This window comes from Rattus norvegicus, chromosome 1, assembly GCF_036323735.1.
Source record: "Rattus norvegicus strain BN/NHsdMcwi chromosome 1, GRCr8, whole genome shotgun sequence".
Classification (NCBI taxonomy): domain Eukaryota; kingdom Metazoa; phylum Chordata; class Mammalia; order Rodentia; family Muridae; genus Rattus; species Rattus norvegicus.
Window position 1 is genome coordinate 160,701,191 of NC_086019.1, and position 17,060 is coordinate 160,718,250.

The following is a 17,060-nucleotide window of genomic DNA, read 5'->3' on the forward strand; positions in this document are numbered from 1 at the left end:
AGTTTAATTTAAAGGACAACCAAGTATTGTCAGCATTGGATGCCCTCAGCTATAAGAAACACTCTTTAGTGGATTTTTAGGGGAAAGATCATGCTGCTTTCAGCTATGTGATAATAGTGTTTCACATCTCTGATTCTAAGGGGGTGAGGGAGAAAATGGATATTACCCATCCACCTTGAAAGAATTACATCTGAATCTAAAGAGATGTAGTTTGTTTTTCTAGGGAGAACCTGAAAGACTACAGATTTCTCTCCCCTATTCTCTTACTACCATGAGCCAGTGATATAAATGCATTTCATTCTATGGATCAAAGGAGGTGGGAAACTCAGAGAACTAATATTTTGCATAAAGCTGAAAAGAGGCACATTTGCCAGCATACAAGTTACCAATTACTGTGTAAGACATTACTCCAACAGAGCCGGGGAGACAGCTCAGTGGGTAAAGCATTTGCTGTGCAAGCATGAGGACCCGAGTTGGGAGCCAGGACCCATGCAAATGCCAAAGGGGTGTGGTCCTGCCCCTGTGATCTCAGCATAGTCAAGATCCCCAGAGCAAGGTGACTAGCTAGACTAGTTCTGAATTCAAGTAAGAAATTCTGCCTCTCAATATAGGAGCAATCAAGGAAGATACCAGATGTTAACCTCTGACTTACACATACACGTGGATACTTGTGCATGAATGTCTGCACACACATGTTCCCATACACATTCAAATATACATATACACATGCACCCCACACACATACACATGCCCTTAGACCTCTCGCACCATGCACATTTATAGTCACATTCTTTTGCTTACATGAACTAATCTAATTAATTAATATCGTAAAAATGCACAAGGATGTAGATAGCAGAAGGCGAAGAGAAGTCACTAGGAGAAATAAAAATATTACGTAAAGCATGTGTGTGTATACACACGTGCATTTTAAGACAGGTTCTTACTACATGGGCCATATTGAATTTGAGCTCTTTACATAGCCCAGACTAGTTTTAAACCCATTGAGTAGCTCAGGCTAGCCTTGAACTTGTGATCCTCCTGCCTCAGCCTCACCAGAACTCCAAATTAATAAGTACTAAATAAATCTTACCAAATGTGCATCATTTCAGTGCCTCTTGGAGTAATTTACAGAAAGGTACATAAGCCATGTTCTTGTGACATGAATGTTATAAATGAAATTAAAACTGTTTAATTCAGTATATAGAATAAAAATTTACACTTCCATATCAATCAACATAGATGATTTTGAATGTGAAACCCTAAAAAAAAAAGCAGAAAGCCATCTTCAGAGGAAGCCACATTACCCTGCAGTCTTCCTTGCTACTGTTTGTATACATTAGCAGAACTCAAGGAAATCCCACTGAAAAATGAAACTGCAGGGAATCATCCCATTCCCAGAATTTCTGGACATGACTGGTCACATAGAGAACCCGTTTGCCATTCTGTTCCAGTGTCCCTTTTCACAAGCCTCTTTTGCAGGACACCTAACCAAGTTCACAAGATACCCAACAGGTTTTTCCTTCTTATAAAAATAAAAATAGTGTCTCCTTTTGGTGTTTAAAATGTTACTGACTGCTCGATGTATACCAATGATGAATACCGACAGCCTGGATTCCAGGAAGACCATGCTTCCACATTCTCTATCACAAGCACGAAACTTTCTTAAATTTAGAATTTGCAGACTGTTGTTTTTTAAAGCAGAGCTAGAGACATAAGTCATTATTTACAATATGAAGCAAAGGTTGAGCTTATATCATGAAAGCAGCAATCCTGAAGAGAATTGGGGGAGTTCCCTGTGGGATGGGGCATCTCCTCACAGTTCACAGATCCTATAGTCAACAGCGAAGTCGATCCAGGAGTGGAGAACTGGGGATGGTCTCCGACGCTGTAGACAAGAACTTGGTGCACGGTTATAGAAAATTGAAAGACCAAAACAAACGAATCAAAGGTCAGGATTTACAATCACGAACTAAAACTAGATCACTGATAGGGCATTGATCCCTACAACAACAGGAACATTTGTAGAATTCACTCCCTCTAAAGCACATCCTTTTTGTTCATATTTTAGGCAACCTTGAGGGGAAAATTGTCCTTTCTTTTCAATTTCACCCTATGAATGGGAAAAGCTGCAAAATGCAGGTATAATAATAAAAAGACTTCCAGGACACGGCGGGGTGCTCATTATGAAACTGTGTATGCAGTAAGACACATTTTCAAAAGCTATTCACAACCTTTGAAGTTCTGTACAATTCAAAAGAAAATATGAACACAGGAGGGTCGGCTCAGATTTTGTTATCTGCTCTCTGCAACTTTACTGTTCTGCATTATATTATTTTCTGGTTTGAAGTTTTGGAAGCTAATCATGCACAAAAATATTTGCAAACAGTGAGATCCAGCTCTGAAGGATGCACAGCAACATCCCAAGCCTTTGTTGATTGTTCCAGGAAAACTATCCTCATAGATGAGCATTAGCCACGCAATAAGGAACAGGAAAACGCAAAGGCACGGGCATTTCCATTAAAAAAAACCACTTTTAAAATAAAGAACGACAGGTGAAACAACAAAAGATGTTGGTTTTATGTTATCAGAAAAAAAAGTATAAAAAAAAAGTATAGAGTATCTTAATAATGTCCCTTCAGAACTGAATGTTATTTCTAAAGCAGGGTACGTAAGATGCATATCAAGGTTTGCTAAGCCTCTGCCCCCCCCCCTTTTTTTTCTCACAACATGCCATTTTAAAGGCAACCTACAGTGTTATTGAAGATCCTTGCCATGTATTTAACCAAGGAGAGCTCATATATCCAAAGATACACCTTAGGCTTTGTATAGATTTAATAAGAAAACCAGTAAGAAGAAGTAAGTGCACGCAATTGAAAGATGGGTAAAGGACATTGTCAATTCATCCAGGAGCATTCAATAAGAGCAAACACTGAAAAGGTTCTCAGCAAGAACAAAGACCGGAGCAGTGCGAATTTAAACTGCTAGGAAGAAATAACTAGCAGATACTAGCTACCTTTACCAATACAGATGCATTCAAAAGACTGATAGAGATCAGAGAGTGGTTCAGCACTTATGTGCACTTACTGCTCTTTCAGAGGACCAGGACTTAGTTCCTAACACCTATATCATATGACTGGCTTACAACCACCTGTAACTCCAATTCAAGGGGACCTGACATCATCAGCTCTCTATGGACATTGCACATAGATTGTGTATGTGCAGACAAGCAAGTACATACATACATATACACATACATACATACATACATACATACATACATACATACATACATACATCTAATCTATTTTTAGGTCTGAGAAGGAGGTTGGGAAAGCATCTCAGTGATAGACCATTTACGTAACATGTAGAGAGCCCCCAAGTTTCACCACAAGCATACACACACACACACACACACACACACACACACACACACACACACCACTTGGCAAGTTAAAAGGATGTTAAGTAACAGAAAGTTTGGAAGATGACATGTTTTTTGTTTATCACAGCCAAAGATTTAAAGTCCTATAATATAGTAATTTAAGTTTTAGATGTTATTCTCAAATTAAGTGCTGCACACTTATAATGAGCCATATATAAAAACTCTTGCAACAATGTTACTCTTAAGAGCTGCTCTGAAGTAGAAACAAACTAAATGTTCATTAACAAAATGGATACAAAAATGTAGCTATTGCTCTGGCTTCAGAGTAGGTTGTCCCTCCAGGGTTCATTTGCTGGAGGCTTGATTGCAGTGTTCTCTGGCATTAGAGGATCGTGAGGCTTTTAAGAAATGAATTCTAGGGGCTGGGGATTTAGCTCAGTGGTAGAGCGCTTACCTAGGAAGCGCAAGGCCCTGGGTTCGGTCCCCAGCTCCAAAAAAAAAAAAAAAAAAAAAAAAAAAAAAAGAAATGAATTCTAGTGGGAAGTGGTTAGGTGTTTAAGGGCCCTGCTTTGAGAAGGGATTGACTCTGCTGTAATGGAGTGAGTTCCTTCTTAAAAGCGTGGCATTCTTTTCTGGCGTGAAGCTTGAGGTTAGACATGCACAAACATATTTACAAATAGCCAGAACCAGTCTTGAATAATGTATGGTGAAATCTTAAGTTTTAACTTTCTTCCTTGAAGCTCACTATACAGACTGGCATTGAATATGCAGTGCCAACAGCAAAACAAACAAAACAAAGCAAAGCAAAGCAAAACAAAACAAAACAAGACCAAAGAGAAAACCCACAGGCTCAGAAACTTTCTGGGACTTCCTAACGCATCACGTAATCTCTCCTCACACACTCCCACAGTGACGACACCCACCATGTTGTGACATAATCAAGGGGGTTTCACCAGAGTTCAAAGAGACAGAGCTGCTCACCCTTGGACTTACAGCCTCCGTGACTGTGAAACCTCTTTTCTGTAGACATTATTCAGGACCAAATTTTTTTATTTGTTTGTTCAAATGACCAAAAGATGGACTACTGAAGTTACATTGGCTAAATGAGATAGTACACATCATGAAAAATGAACAAGCTTCAGTATGGCTCCCTTTCCTTGAGGGTGTCTTATAGTTCCCCCATGAATTCCTGAAGCCAAATAGCATCCCAAACCTCGTACATTCCATGGATTGTTTGCATATGTGTATGGTGTAGTCATGCATGTGTATGTATGTTCACATGTATGCATGTACATATGGAGGTCCAAGATTGACAGTGTATTTCTCAGTCACTCTTCATCTATATATGAGGCAAGGTCTCTCACTTGAACCAAGAACTTTCCTCCTCGGCTAGTCTGGTTAACCAGGATTCCTCATCTCAGCTTCCTGCTGATTTGGGGTTACAGCTAGCTGCCACACCTTGATGGCTTTCACACAGGCTCTGGGGATCCACATTCTGGTGCTCAGGCTTGCCTGGTTAAGAACTGTATCTCCTGAGTCATCTTCCCAGCCTCATACTGTGACTTTTGATTCGGTAAATGACATGGTGACTAACAGACAGATGGTGTATATAACGGGATGGAAATACAGGACAGAGATGGCCTGCGGGAGAGGGAGGGAGTGGACTATATATGAGAGCACATGTTGTACTCAGACTAATATCCTATTTAAGACCTTTGAATTGTTTCTGTAATTTTCTGTTTAACATTTTGGACTGTGGTGGCCCGCAGGTCAATCTGAAATTATAGAGGGAAAGTGAAGATGAATGAAAGGAAACTCCTGAATGTCAGGCAATGACATAGCTGAGCCTCATGAAAATAATGTTGAGCAAATAAGTCACACACGGTGTAATATATTCCGCAAGGTTCTATTTGCACGAGTTCAAATACGGGTAAAATGAAATTATAATGTTTAGGCTACATAGTTAGCTTGTTAAATTATAAAGAAAATTACAACCAAAGAAAGGTCCCAAAATTAGCAACCCCGGTGAGTAGGAAAGCTGTTACTGAGAAGTTGAAGTAGCTAGAACACTGCTTGGCAATGCTCCTTGCCTTGACCCACATAGTGTTTACACAAGTTCCATTTTATAAATACTCCTTAACTGTACGCTTATGTTTTATGCATTTTCTGTTATTCATGGAACAACAAAGGCATTTTAAACCTTCTTTCGACCTCAGCGGTGAAAACTCAGGCAATTATTTTACAATTTACCCCCAAATAATAAGGCATAAAAATCGATGTACTTCACACACTGACCTATTTGCAGTGGAAGTTATAATTCACATTCAACCCCATTTTAGGAAATGCAAAAGCATCTGCCAATGAGTCAGTCAGTTAATAAGTCTCTAGAATTAACAGAACAAAATCAGAGTTAGTAATAATCTGCCTCTTCTAGTTACGCCCAATCACTCCTGATTGCAAAAAGTCCTTTGCAAAAATCTTGAGCGTTCAGGGTTTCTTTACCTGCAATAGTATGCGTGACGATACATTAAGAAAAATATATCTGGCCCTGGGTTCGGTCCCCAGCTCCAAAAAAAAAAAAGAACCAAAAAAAAAAAAAAAGAAAAATATATCTGCTGGGTGTGGTGGCATGTGCCTTTAGTCCCAGCATTTGAGAGGCAGAGAAAGGTAGATGTCTGAGTTTGAGGCCAGCCTGGTCTATAGAGTGAGTTGTAGGGTAACCAGGGCTACACAGAAACAGATCCCTTACATTCTTTTTTTTTTTTTTTTTTTTTTTCCGGAGCTGGGGACCGAACCTAGGGCCTTGCGCTTGCTAGGCAAGTGCTCTACCACTGAGCTAAATCCCCAACCCCGATCCCTTACATTCTAACTGTGAACCTCACAGCCATAGTTAATAAATTACCTTGAGGTCACTTAAGATTGCTATCCTACTGTGTACTTAGCCTGTTTATTTAGCATGCCTTTAAGAGAACAACATAATAACCAACTTTACTTGCCTTTATTTCCCATCTAATCAGCTCCATAGCCTAGTTAATACATATCTGTAATCTTAAACTGTGCTCTTCCATGACCCTCGCCCTTGAGTGATGTCATAATAATCATTTGCTGGAAACAGCAAATAGGATGAAAATGGACTCATAAAATGAGTATCTACTATGAATGTTGAACATAACATAAACAATATTGCTTCATAAACAATGATATCTGTAATACTGTTTGCTATCTGGGTCAGTTGGAGTCAGTGATATAATCCCTTGTAAAACACTACTGAAAGATTTTGTAAAGTATCCTTCATTTCTTCCCCATGTGATACTTTCTTTTTCAATGAACACAGAGCAACATTCTTTGTTAGGGACACACACAGACAGTCAGATTTGACAGCTTTCAGGCAGGCACAGAGTGTGACCCATATAAGAGATAACTAGGAACAACAGAAGACACAGGGAGAGGAAAGTAGGAAATCCAAACCTCTGTTAAAGTACACCAAGCAGCAATGTTCCCCAAATGCCCTTTCCTTCATCAACACTGACATATTATTGGTGACTCTGAGTTTATAATTAACGTATTCACACTGACCACAAGGATGTCACATTTTCTGTGGTGATGTGAACATCTATTTGTAGGCATAATTTTTTTCCAACCTACTTAATAAGGGTTCACCCTCCCCTCTAGCCCACCACCCGCCAGAGGTAGTGGAGGAGAGAAGTTATTAGGACACGGAGAAGTGGACCCGTTTGCGGAGCGCGTCCAATCTTCATTGTCAAGATATCAGCAGTTCAGTCCAGTAGCAAACACCAAATAGGAATCAGCTGCCACAGTCTAGTCCTCTGGGCAGTCACTACACACAAACCAGCAAGAGCAGTTCGATCCAGAAGAAACCCCAAGGCTCTCCACCCGGCTTGAGGCTGCAGAAGTGGCAAGAAGCTGCAGGAACCTCAGCCAACATTCTTTGGCAAGTTTCTCTCAATGTTGTCACCATAAGCAGAGCTCGGCAACACAATGTAAGGCAAATCAATATATGTGGGTCCTAGAGAAGAACAGTGAGGCAGAGCAAAGCAAACCAAGGCTTGAGCTCCCACTGTCTGTGGGGACATGTTTACATTCCTTCTGGACGTCACACATCCTTTCATGCGTTTGTTATAGCAAAACATCCTTTCGCCCGTGTCTGCCTTAACAAGACATCCTTCTACCTATGAGCCCCAACAAAACATCATTTGACATAACTGACTTTCCAAAGAAACCAGAAGTTTCCACTTAATCTGTTCCCCTCAGATAGGGCACCATAAACAAAGCAAAGAGCCTACCCATGTGAGGCTTAGTCAAGCAGTGAGACTACCCCATACTAGCACTCACCCCCCTTCACCTCCACCCCTATGTGAGCATTTGAAAGCTCAGGTGACTTCCTGAGAACTTCATCATGGGTCATGCAGACAAGACTTAAGCAAGGACTTCTGATCACCAGGCTCACGGTTTTGCTCATTATTCTATGGAAGGAAAAAAAAGATGGAGTTACGCTGAAATGAAATTTTTATGAACAGGAAGAAGAGAACCAAAGCATAAACATCTGAAACACCAACACACAGTTTTTCCCTGGTGGCAAAAATTAGAAAGTCTAAGTATAACAATTGTCACTGAAGGTAACTGGGAACTGCCACAGCTTATCAGAGGGTATCAACTCAGAAAACTTCTGAAGTTCAAGATGAATATGCTTTAGGCCACAATACTTTAGACAATTTTTAAATGTGTCCAGTATATTAGTGCAATATTGGTTTTTTTTTTTTGGTTCTTTTTTTCGGAGCTGGGGACCGAACCCAGGGCCTTGCGCTTCCTAGGCAAGCGCTCTACCACTGAGCTAAATCCCCAACCCCGCAATATTGTTTTTAAATCTAAGTCATATGACTCAGTTTCATGAGACATGAGCCTTCTTAATCTGGGGTATTTTCCTTAAGAAAGAGAATACATTATAAACATAAGTAGTTGTCAGCTTAGAACAAAATAAAGAATTGTAAGAAGTTTCTGGTTTAAGTTAGTTAAAGCGCATTGTGTAAAACCCTGTCAAAACCTTCCCAGAGAGGCTACAGAGATGGTTCGGTTTGAAGAGCACTGGATACTCTTGAAGAGGACCCAGGTTCTATTCCCAGACCCCAAGTGGCAGCTCATAACTGTCTGTAACTCCAGTTCTAGAAGATACAACATCATCCCCTGGCCTTTGTGGATACCAGGAACACATTTGGTACACAGATACACATGCAGGCAAAACAACTATACAAGTAAAAAAATTTTTATTTAAAAAATAATCCTTCACAGAGTTCAGGAATAATGCTGATATAATTCACGGCACAGATAGAAAATACCAGAGGGTAACAACATGGACAATTCGTTTCTGTTTCTCACTCCATTCTTCAGGAAACTGAGAATCACAGAAAGTCTGGTAGATAAGTCTTCTTTATGTTGTAGGAGGAACAATTCATGGGTGTCTAATCACTAGAGTAACAAAATGAGTAAGAACACGAACGGAACAAGACTTTTAAGTAACTCGGTGTATGCGGCAGAAGCTCTAAGCTTCCGTTTCTTCTAAGCATGAGCGACTGTGAAGATGGAGTTAACACATGAAGTGTTCTTGGCATGGAATGGCCACTGTGTAACACTCTACTCATCACTGTGGCTGGCACGGTAGGACATTCACGTTAGAAATGTCGTTCTTGCTGCTATCGGGAAGGTGATGAATCTAAAGGCAGAAGTGTGAATCCAAACACTGAAAACAAATCAGAAGACAGTAGATAGAATTTGGCGCAGTCAAAGAGACAAGGGAGCGGTTGGCGGAGCACAGGCAAGCAGGCAGTGATCAGCTTTCACTGCAGTTTGCATTACCCATGGCTAATTTCCCATTTCACCTACTGCGGTCCCTTCTCCTTGGGTTACTGAACAATGGCCCTCTGCTTAGTTTTCTCATGAATCCTTTGGCTTCCGTAGAGGAAGAAAGTCTCCCTGAGATTTGACTATGGTTCTTAAACTCTAGCAGAGCAAAGCAGAGGAAGAAAGAAGATGAGACAGAAAAATTAGCCTAAAGAGAAAACGAGCTTGCTGGTTGCTGGTTTCATCCTTTTAGGGGAAGGGGGGTATCTAATATACTTTTATACTTTAAAATATAACCGATATCTGTGTATTCCGAAGGCTACACGTTTCTGTTTTGTTCCTTCTCAAGGTTCCAGAAGTGTCCATAAGTATTTTTATTGGAGATATTTTCAAGTCTGTCTAGCCATTTTTCTTCCCAGCAGCTTTTCCTGTCCTCTTCTTACAGGGAAATTTCTGACATTCTCCTCCGGCAAAATTCTAACCTTCCTCCAAACTCAGCCTAATTATCTCTTTCTCTGGGTTGCCATTCCTCTTGCCATGTGCACATTTGTGTGTGTGCTCTTGCTGGTTATAATGCAATGATGCCTCTCTGCTTCTATCTCTCTATCTCTCCTTCTGTCTCTCTCCCCCAGCCATCATCTTTACATCATACACTTCCTGATGGACAGGACTATGGTGTCTGACAGCGGAAACTTTAATTAGTCCTTATCTTGACCTTTTCTTGTTTAACTAGATAACCGTATTATCATGTGTCTCACTGAGTTATGAAAAGAAATAATTTTTGTGTAAACTTCAGATTTAACTGACTATGAAAATGTCATTGTTTTCCGATCAGACAATGCAAGTAAAATAAGAGGAAGACTTGCCGAGTCTGGCAGGGAAAGCTTCAGTCTCTCCTTTATAAGCAATGGTGTGTTTGGATACCACACAACAGCGACTTCAGCAGGTACTAGGTCTGGAGTCTGACTTCCTACAGCTCAGAACTCCTCTTTATCCCTAGGACTCTGCACAGACACTTGCCTTCTGCATCTGTCAATCCTGCCCACAAGTATTCCTCAGTCGCCCCAGAGATGATCCCAAAGAAGCTTCCTAGCTGTTTCTGAGAAACCTGAGAAACCCTTGCGCCTTAGCCCCGCCCACCTCAGTTCCTGCACTGCCAGCACCCGCCCCACGCAGATCACCCCGCCCCTTGGCCCGCCTAGCAAACTCCGGGACACAATCACGCATGCTCAGCCTCCGACTCCACCTAGCGTGATGACGTAGGAGCGCGCACGGAGGGACGTAGCTCAGTTGTAACGTGCTTTAACTCTGGGTATGGGCTCTGGACCCACCTACACTGTAACATAGGTCTCCGTGTTCGGTGTAGTAGAACCTTCTGTGCTTTCGGGAGCTGGACGCGGAGGAGGGCTCCTGCAGGAACGGCTTGGGGCGCGGAGGGAAGAGCGACCCGAGAGCCTGACGGCAGGACTGTGCGGGTGAAGAAAGCTGCTCTGGCGGACTGCGAGCCGGAACGTACCCCGGCCGTCCCTTGGATCTCTGGCCGGTCTCACCATGCTCGGGGCCCGGCGCCTGCTCGGAGCGCTGCGCCTCTGTTCCTCTGTTTCCTGCCCCAGGCCCCGCGCGACTGCCAAACTGCGCGTGCGGGACGCTCTTGGGGTCCAGGACGCGAGTGGGGAGTGCGTAACGGTGCAGGTGGGTTTGTGGAAAGACTGCTGCCTGAGCTTGCCTGGCTCTGAGATGTCCTATTGGACCAAGCTTGGGCAGAGCAAAGTTGGAAGTGAAGGCATCTCAAGAGCCCACACTTCTGGGATCGTCCTGTTATTTTTGCAAATCGTTCTGACGATTAGAAGTGCAGCAGCTGAGGTTTTCATCACACCTAAGAGTTACCTGTGAACACTTTTATCGTGAGGAAAAGTTGGAATGAACACGCCCCCTTTTGTTTATTTATGTTTGTAGTAATAACATGGGATGCCTTAACCCTAGTTCCTTGAGAGCAAAAATTCGGTCTTCCCTCTTTTCCTGTTCATCACCTGGCTGGCTGGCAGGAAATAGTGGTTCCAGGTGTGTCCAGCCTTTTGACATAGCAACACGGTGTTTCCATTTACCAAGTTCACACTTGAGCCATCGAGTGACCACCTCTACCCTCCAGTTAAAAAGTCTCAAAGTTTACAGTTCCGTTCTGGGCTGCATTCCCAACTATCCTTAGTTGCTCACTGTGGTTCATTAGACACAAGTTGGACACAGGAGAACCCATGCCTTTTCAGTTCCTTCTGCTCCTGAGGCTTCCATGTATTAAACAAGGAGAAAAAGCAACATGTTGTAGTTTAACAAGCTAAGGGCTGCAGTTGCTTTGGCTTAATTCGCTTGCCCTACGTAGTTTGTTACTTATGGGCATGTCACTACAGTGCCTCAGGCATCAGTTTCTCTTATGAAAATGGAGATAATAGTTTATATTTTGGAAAATTTCTGAAAATTAAGTGGGTTAATGAGTACAGGCTATTTGGAATAGAGGCCTGTCAATGGTAGCTGCTGTTATTTGTGACAGCTTTGAATAGATCTTAAAGAACAGAAAGAATAAGACCGGTGCTTGGCTGTTTCTTCTTGAATTGCTGAAACACACTAATTGGTCTTACCTATATATTCCTGATATCAAGCTGTTCTTCCTTGTGTTTATTTTGGTTTCATACTTGTCCCATGATCCAAATCAAAGTTATCAAAACTGCTTGCAGTACTCATTGATTAGTTTGACACCCACTAGTTATACCATTTTTGAGATGATCAAAAGATTCAAAGATGAACTGAACCTACTAATCAAGTCACAGACTTTCTTTTACTTGGGTGCTTTTACTTTGGTTACTATGGAAACTGCTAGCCACCTGTGGCTCTGAGCATCTGAAGTGTGTTTCAACTGCATGGAGATGTGTTGATTTTGAAGAGTAAATGAATTTTAAAATTTAAATATATAGAAATAAAAATATTTTTATATTGATTACATATGAATGATATTCAGAGTATAATTGTTTGAATAGCATGTTATTCATTACCTATTTTTACTGTAAGGACAAATCTTTTTAAAGATTAATTTTATCTTGTATTTATGTATATGTGTTTGCTTGAGTATGTGCCACACAGATAGGAATACCTATGGAGAGCCATAGAGGGTGTTAGTTCCCTTGGAGCTGAAGTTACAAGGAGTTGTGAGCTTCCCCAGACGGTACTAGGACCCAAACTTGAGTCTTCTGAAAGAGCAGAAAGTGCTGTTAACCTTGGAGCTAACTCTCTGTAAAACTCACTTTATGTTTCTGTTTAGCCCTAGTTTGCAGCAGTGTGGTGATTATTAGTGGTGCGAATAAAGAGCTGTAAGGAAACAGGGAGTTCCTGAGCTGTGTGGAGCTCAAGAAGGTGTTCCCTGCATGTCAGGTTGCCCTGGAGGATTGTCTCCCCAGGCAGGGTAACTGAGGGACTGGAAATAGCAGCAGGATGTGTTCCCAGGCAGGGTGGGAAGGAAACAGCATTCCAGAAACACTCGATGCTTCAGATTGTACTACCTCATAATTTTCTCTCTACCTGCATTATCCTTTAAATTTTTCTAAGCGTCTGTTCTTTTCACAAACGCCCACAGCCACTTTGTTTAGGCCTCATAAGGATTGAATAGCACAATACTTAGACTTCAGGACAGAAGCACATCAGAAGTGCTCCATGTTAACTTTCCAACAAGTAAAAATAAGAGTGTGGCTTCAGAAGTTGACTGAGAATGAGCAACCGTGGGTGCTTTGGGGGGCTGGGTGCTATGAAGTGGTTACACTTCGTGCTGTGCAGCAGTTTCCAGTCACGTAATCTCGGGTTCACACTTGAACACCAGTTCATCAGCACTGTGATTTTCATCTAACAGCCCGGAGCCACCGTTTATTTTATTTGGAAGAGAGGTGTGATAATCATTAGGACTTTTATGAGAAGGAAACGAGATAGCATATGAAAGAAGTAAGCTTTTTTTTTTTCTTTTTTTCGGGGCTGGGGACCGAACCCAGGACCTTGTGCTTCCTAGGCAAGCGCTCTACCACTGAGCCAAATCCCCAACCCCAGCTTTTCTTTTTTTAAAACATGACGTGTGTCCAATAGGTGGTGGATATTTTTTCACTTAAAATGTTTGTGTTGGAGAGATGGCTCAGCACTTACGAGCTCTTACTACCGTTCTAGAGAACCAGAGTTTTCCTTTTTGTTTGTTTGTTTTTCCTCCCAGAGTAGCTGAGTCAATTGGCAGAACCTAAATCAGGAGGCTCTCAACAACCATAAGTCCAGCTCCAGGGAATCCAGTGCTCTCTCCTGGCCTCTATGGACACCTACTCTTACTTGTCACACACATGTACACACACACACACACACACTCACTCACACACACACACACACACACACACACATATGTAAATGGAAATGAAGAGCAGCAGATGGTTCTCTTAAAGTTCCAGGTAGACCCTAGACCTTGTTTCAAAAAATGGACAGTAACAAAAACATTGGATTCTTACCAATGCACTAGCAATAAACTTAAAATCAAGTAAGCTTGATTTTTTTCTGGGCACACCTGTAATAGTGTCTGTAGGTATGGCTGAGTGGCAGACACAGTAATAATAGGAATTTTTGTGTGTGCATAGCCTCATGCTTTCTACAAGCGTTATTAGTAGGAAGTATCTATCCATTTCTTTACATTTAGGGGCCACTTCACAATGAGTGTCTTTGAAAACATTTTTCTCTGTTAATTCCTGTGCTGGTTAAATTCAGGTTGGGAATGAATGTAGCCATTAGTCCATTGAAGACTTCTCACTTGTTTTTCCTTTCCTTTCTTTTTTTTATTTGATAATTTACAAGTTAATATTTTTATTAAAATATTTTATTTATTCACATTCTAAAAGTTGCCCCACTTCCTTGTTCCTTCCCCTGAGTTTTTCACTCCATCCCCCCTCACTCCCCTGCCTCTGAGTAGGTGGTGCTCTGTCACCTGCCCACCCACCCCCACTTCACCCGAGCAGCGTCCCTCTTCCCTGGGGCATCAAGTTTCCACAGGTTTAAGCGTAACCTCTCCCACTGAGGCCAGACGTGGTTGTCCTCTGCTACACATGTTCTCTGGGGTCATGAAGGAGCCCTTGTATGCTTCATGGTTGGTGGCTTAGTCTCTGGGGGCTGTGAGAGGGTCCAGTTAGTTGACCCTGTTGTTCTTCCTATGGGGTTACAATCCTTCAGCTCCTTCAGTTCTTTTTCCTAACTATTCCACAGGGTTCCCCAACCTTGATCGAATGTTTGGCTGTATCTCCATTTGTCTCAGTCTGATGCTGGTAGAGCCTCTCCGAGGACATTCATGCCAGGCTCCTGTCTTCACACATAGTATGGCATCAGTAATACTGATAGGGTTTGGTGTGTGCCACATGGGCTGGATCCTAAGTTGGGTCAGTCACTAGGTGGCCATTCATTTACTCTCTGTTCCATTTTTGTCCCTACATTTCCTTTGGACAGAAACAATTTGGGGTCAAAAATTTTGAAGATGGGTGTGAGGCCCCTGCCTCCACTGGGGGCCATGTCTATCTGCTGGAGGTGGTCTCTTCAGGTCCCATCTCCTCACTGTTGGTCATTTCAGCTAATGTCATCCCCATTGAGTCCTGGGAGCCTCTCACATCTCAGGTCTCTGGGACATTCTAGAGATTTCCTTGCCCCCAACCCTCCCTGCTGAAAATCTCAGTTATTGCTCCCTCTCAGCTCCTCTCCTGTCTTCCCCCCAATACCTTATCCTCCCCCTCTTCCATTCATCTTCCCTGTTCCACCCAGGTTCCTCCTTCCCTGTACCTCTCATGATTATTTCTCCTTTTAAGTGCATTTCAGGTGTCCATACTTGGACCTTCCGTGTTAAGCTTTTTACAGTCTGTGAGTAGTATCATGAGTATTTTGAACATTTTAGTTAATATCATAATACATGCCGTGCTTGTCCTTTGGGGTCTGGGTTATCACACTCAGAATGATATTTTCTAGTTCCATCTATTTGCTTGCAAAATTCATGATGTCCTTGTTTTTAGTAGCTAAATAGTATTGCATTGTGGGAATGAACCACATTTCCTGTATCCATTATTCCATTGAGGGACCTCTTGGCAGTTTCCAGTTTCTGACTATTACAAATAAGCCTGCAATGAACATAGTGGATCACATGCCTTGTGGTATAGTGGAGCATCTTTTGAGTCTGTACCTAGGAGTGGTATAGATGGTCTTCAGGTAGAACTATTTTTAATTTTCTGAGGAACTACCAGATTGATTTCCAGACTGGTTGTACCAGTTTGCATTCCCACCAGCAATGGAGGAGTGCTCTTCTTCTATATCCTTGCCAGCATGTACTGTAGCATGTACATGTATCTTAGCCATTCTGATTGCTGTAAGGTGGAATCGCAGGTTTATTTTGATTTGTGTTTCCCTGATGACTAAAGATGTTGAACATTTCTGTAAGAGCTTCTCAGGCATTTGAGGTTTCTCTGTTGAGAATTTTCTGATTCGGGAAAATCTAGATGAAGTGGATGATTTTCTTTAAGGAAAATTCTGAATAAGTTACCCAGAACAGACTATCATTGTCTTGAGAACAGCATCCAGATTGTCTTTGAAATCCCCAGGATAATGAAATGTCCAGCTTGAAGTGTATGTGGTAATATCAGTCTAAAGTGAGTGAGTGTTTCTCCATGTCCAAGTTTGCCAAGCAGCTGCTTGCCTGCTTAGTTAAGAGGGTAAATAGCACACCAAAATTCCCTTGCTAATTTACTAGATGTAGTGTCTGGTGGGAACAAACACTGTTCCCCGAATATGAGTGCAATCCAGATTTCACTTGTAGAGGTCAACATCTGTAAATACACAGAGCAGGATCTTAACGTCACCTGCCATGACTTCTCTCTATGTCCCTCCTCAAGACTTCTCACTTGTACTTGGGCATACCTGTCCCTTAAGTTAAGACTGTCTTTGAAATGCATGTATCACTGTGTGTTCCTAACGAGACTTTGCTTTTTATCATAAATTTTTATTTGTTTGGCGTTGACATTTCTGTGCCTGCCGCAGAGCAGTTTTTGCCGTGGCAGAAAATCACACTTGAGAAATGCCCAGGAGACCGTTTTCAATTAACACTGTCTCTAAAATTTTAATTTATTGGTTAACGTACGAAGAAATGGGTCTCTGGTGCTGGAGAGATGGCTCAGCGGTTAAGAGTACTCACTGTTGTTTGAGAGGAAGAAGAGGACAAGCGTTTAGCTCCCAGTACCCACATAGGCCAGCTCCTAACTGTGTACAACTCCAGCTCTAGGGGATCCAAGACCTTCTCCTGGCGCCCCTGACCACACGATGCCTGTGGACACACACACAATTTTTAAAATCTAGTGTGAACCCACAAGCGTTAAAAAGACAGATTTCTTTCATTGTGACGTTCTTATATGTATATTTCATTATATTTTTTTCTTTTGTTTTGGTTCTTTCTGAGACCTAGACTAGCTTCATAGTCAAAGTTGCCCTCAAACTTGGGATCCTCCTGTCTTGGCTTCGAAAGGGCTGCCTCACAGGTGTACACTACCTAGCTTCACAAGACTGAATTTTTTGTTTTGTTTTGTTTTTTGTTTTTTTTAAAGAATATTTTGTAAACACGACATCTCATATGATATTTCTAGTCTAATGATCTCTCTGGATGACCTAAGGAGAAAGGCACAAACTTGTAGATTTTATTTTATTTCGTAATTGGGAGAGGAGTAGTTTTGAAAAGCCAATATTAAGGCGGGCCACTAAATGCATATCCCATTGTGATAAGAGTCGTGTG

General features: G+C 41.8%; 1 protein-coding gene and 1 long non-coding RNA gene across 6 annotated transcripts in view; one reads left to right on the plus strand and one right to left on the minus strand.

The window, feature by feature from the left end:
- Positions 1–8,647: 8,647 nt before the first annotated feature.
- Positions 8,648–10,867, minus strand: LOC134485154 (uncharacterized). The gene is made up of 2 exons (XR_010063117.1): positions 10,570–10,867; positions 8,648–9,137 (listed from the first exon to the last, which is right to left on the minus strand). It is a non-coding gene; the product is annotated as an uncharacterized LOC134485154 (long non-coding RNA).
- The window catches only part of Nars2 (asparaginyl-tRNA synthetase 2, mitochondrial), a 111,632-nt gene continuing 105,061 nt past the window's right edge, over positions 10,490–17,060 (plus strand). For 3 of the 5 annotated variants that reach the window (XM_063284991.1, XM_063284989.1, XM_039105949.2), the window contains exon 1: positions 10,490–10,930. In XM_063284991.1, the coding sequence (XP_063141061.1) occupies positions 10,790–10,930 (141 nt within the window). In that variant the 5' untranslated portion in view covers positions 10,490–10,789. The remainder of the gene's footprint in view (positions 10,931–17,060) is intronic. The other 2 variants (NM_001398738.1, NM_001034921.2) reach the window with 1 other exon arrangement.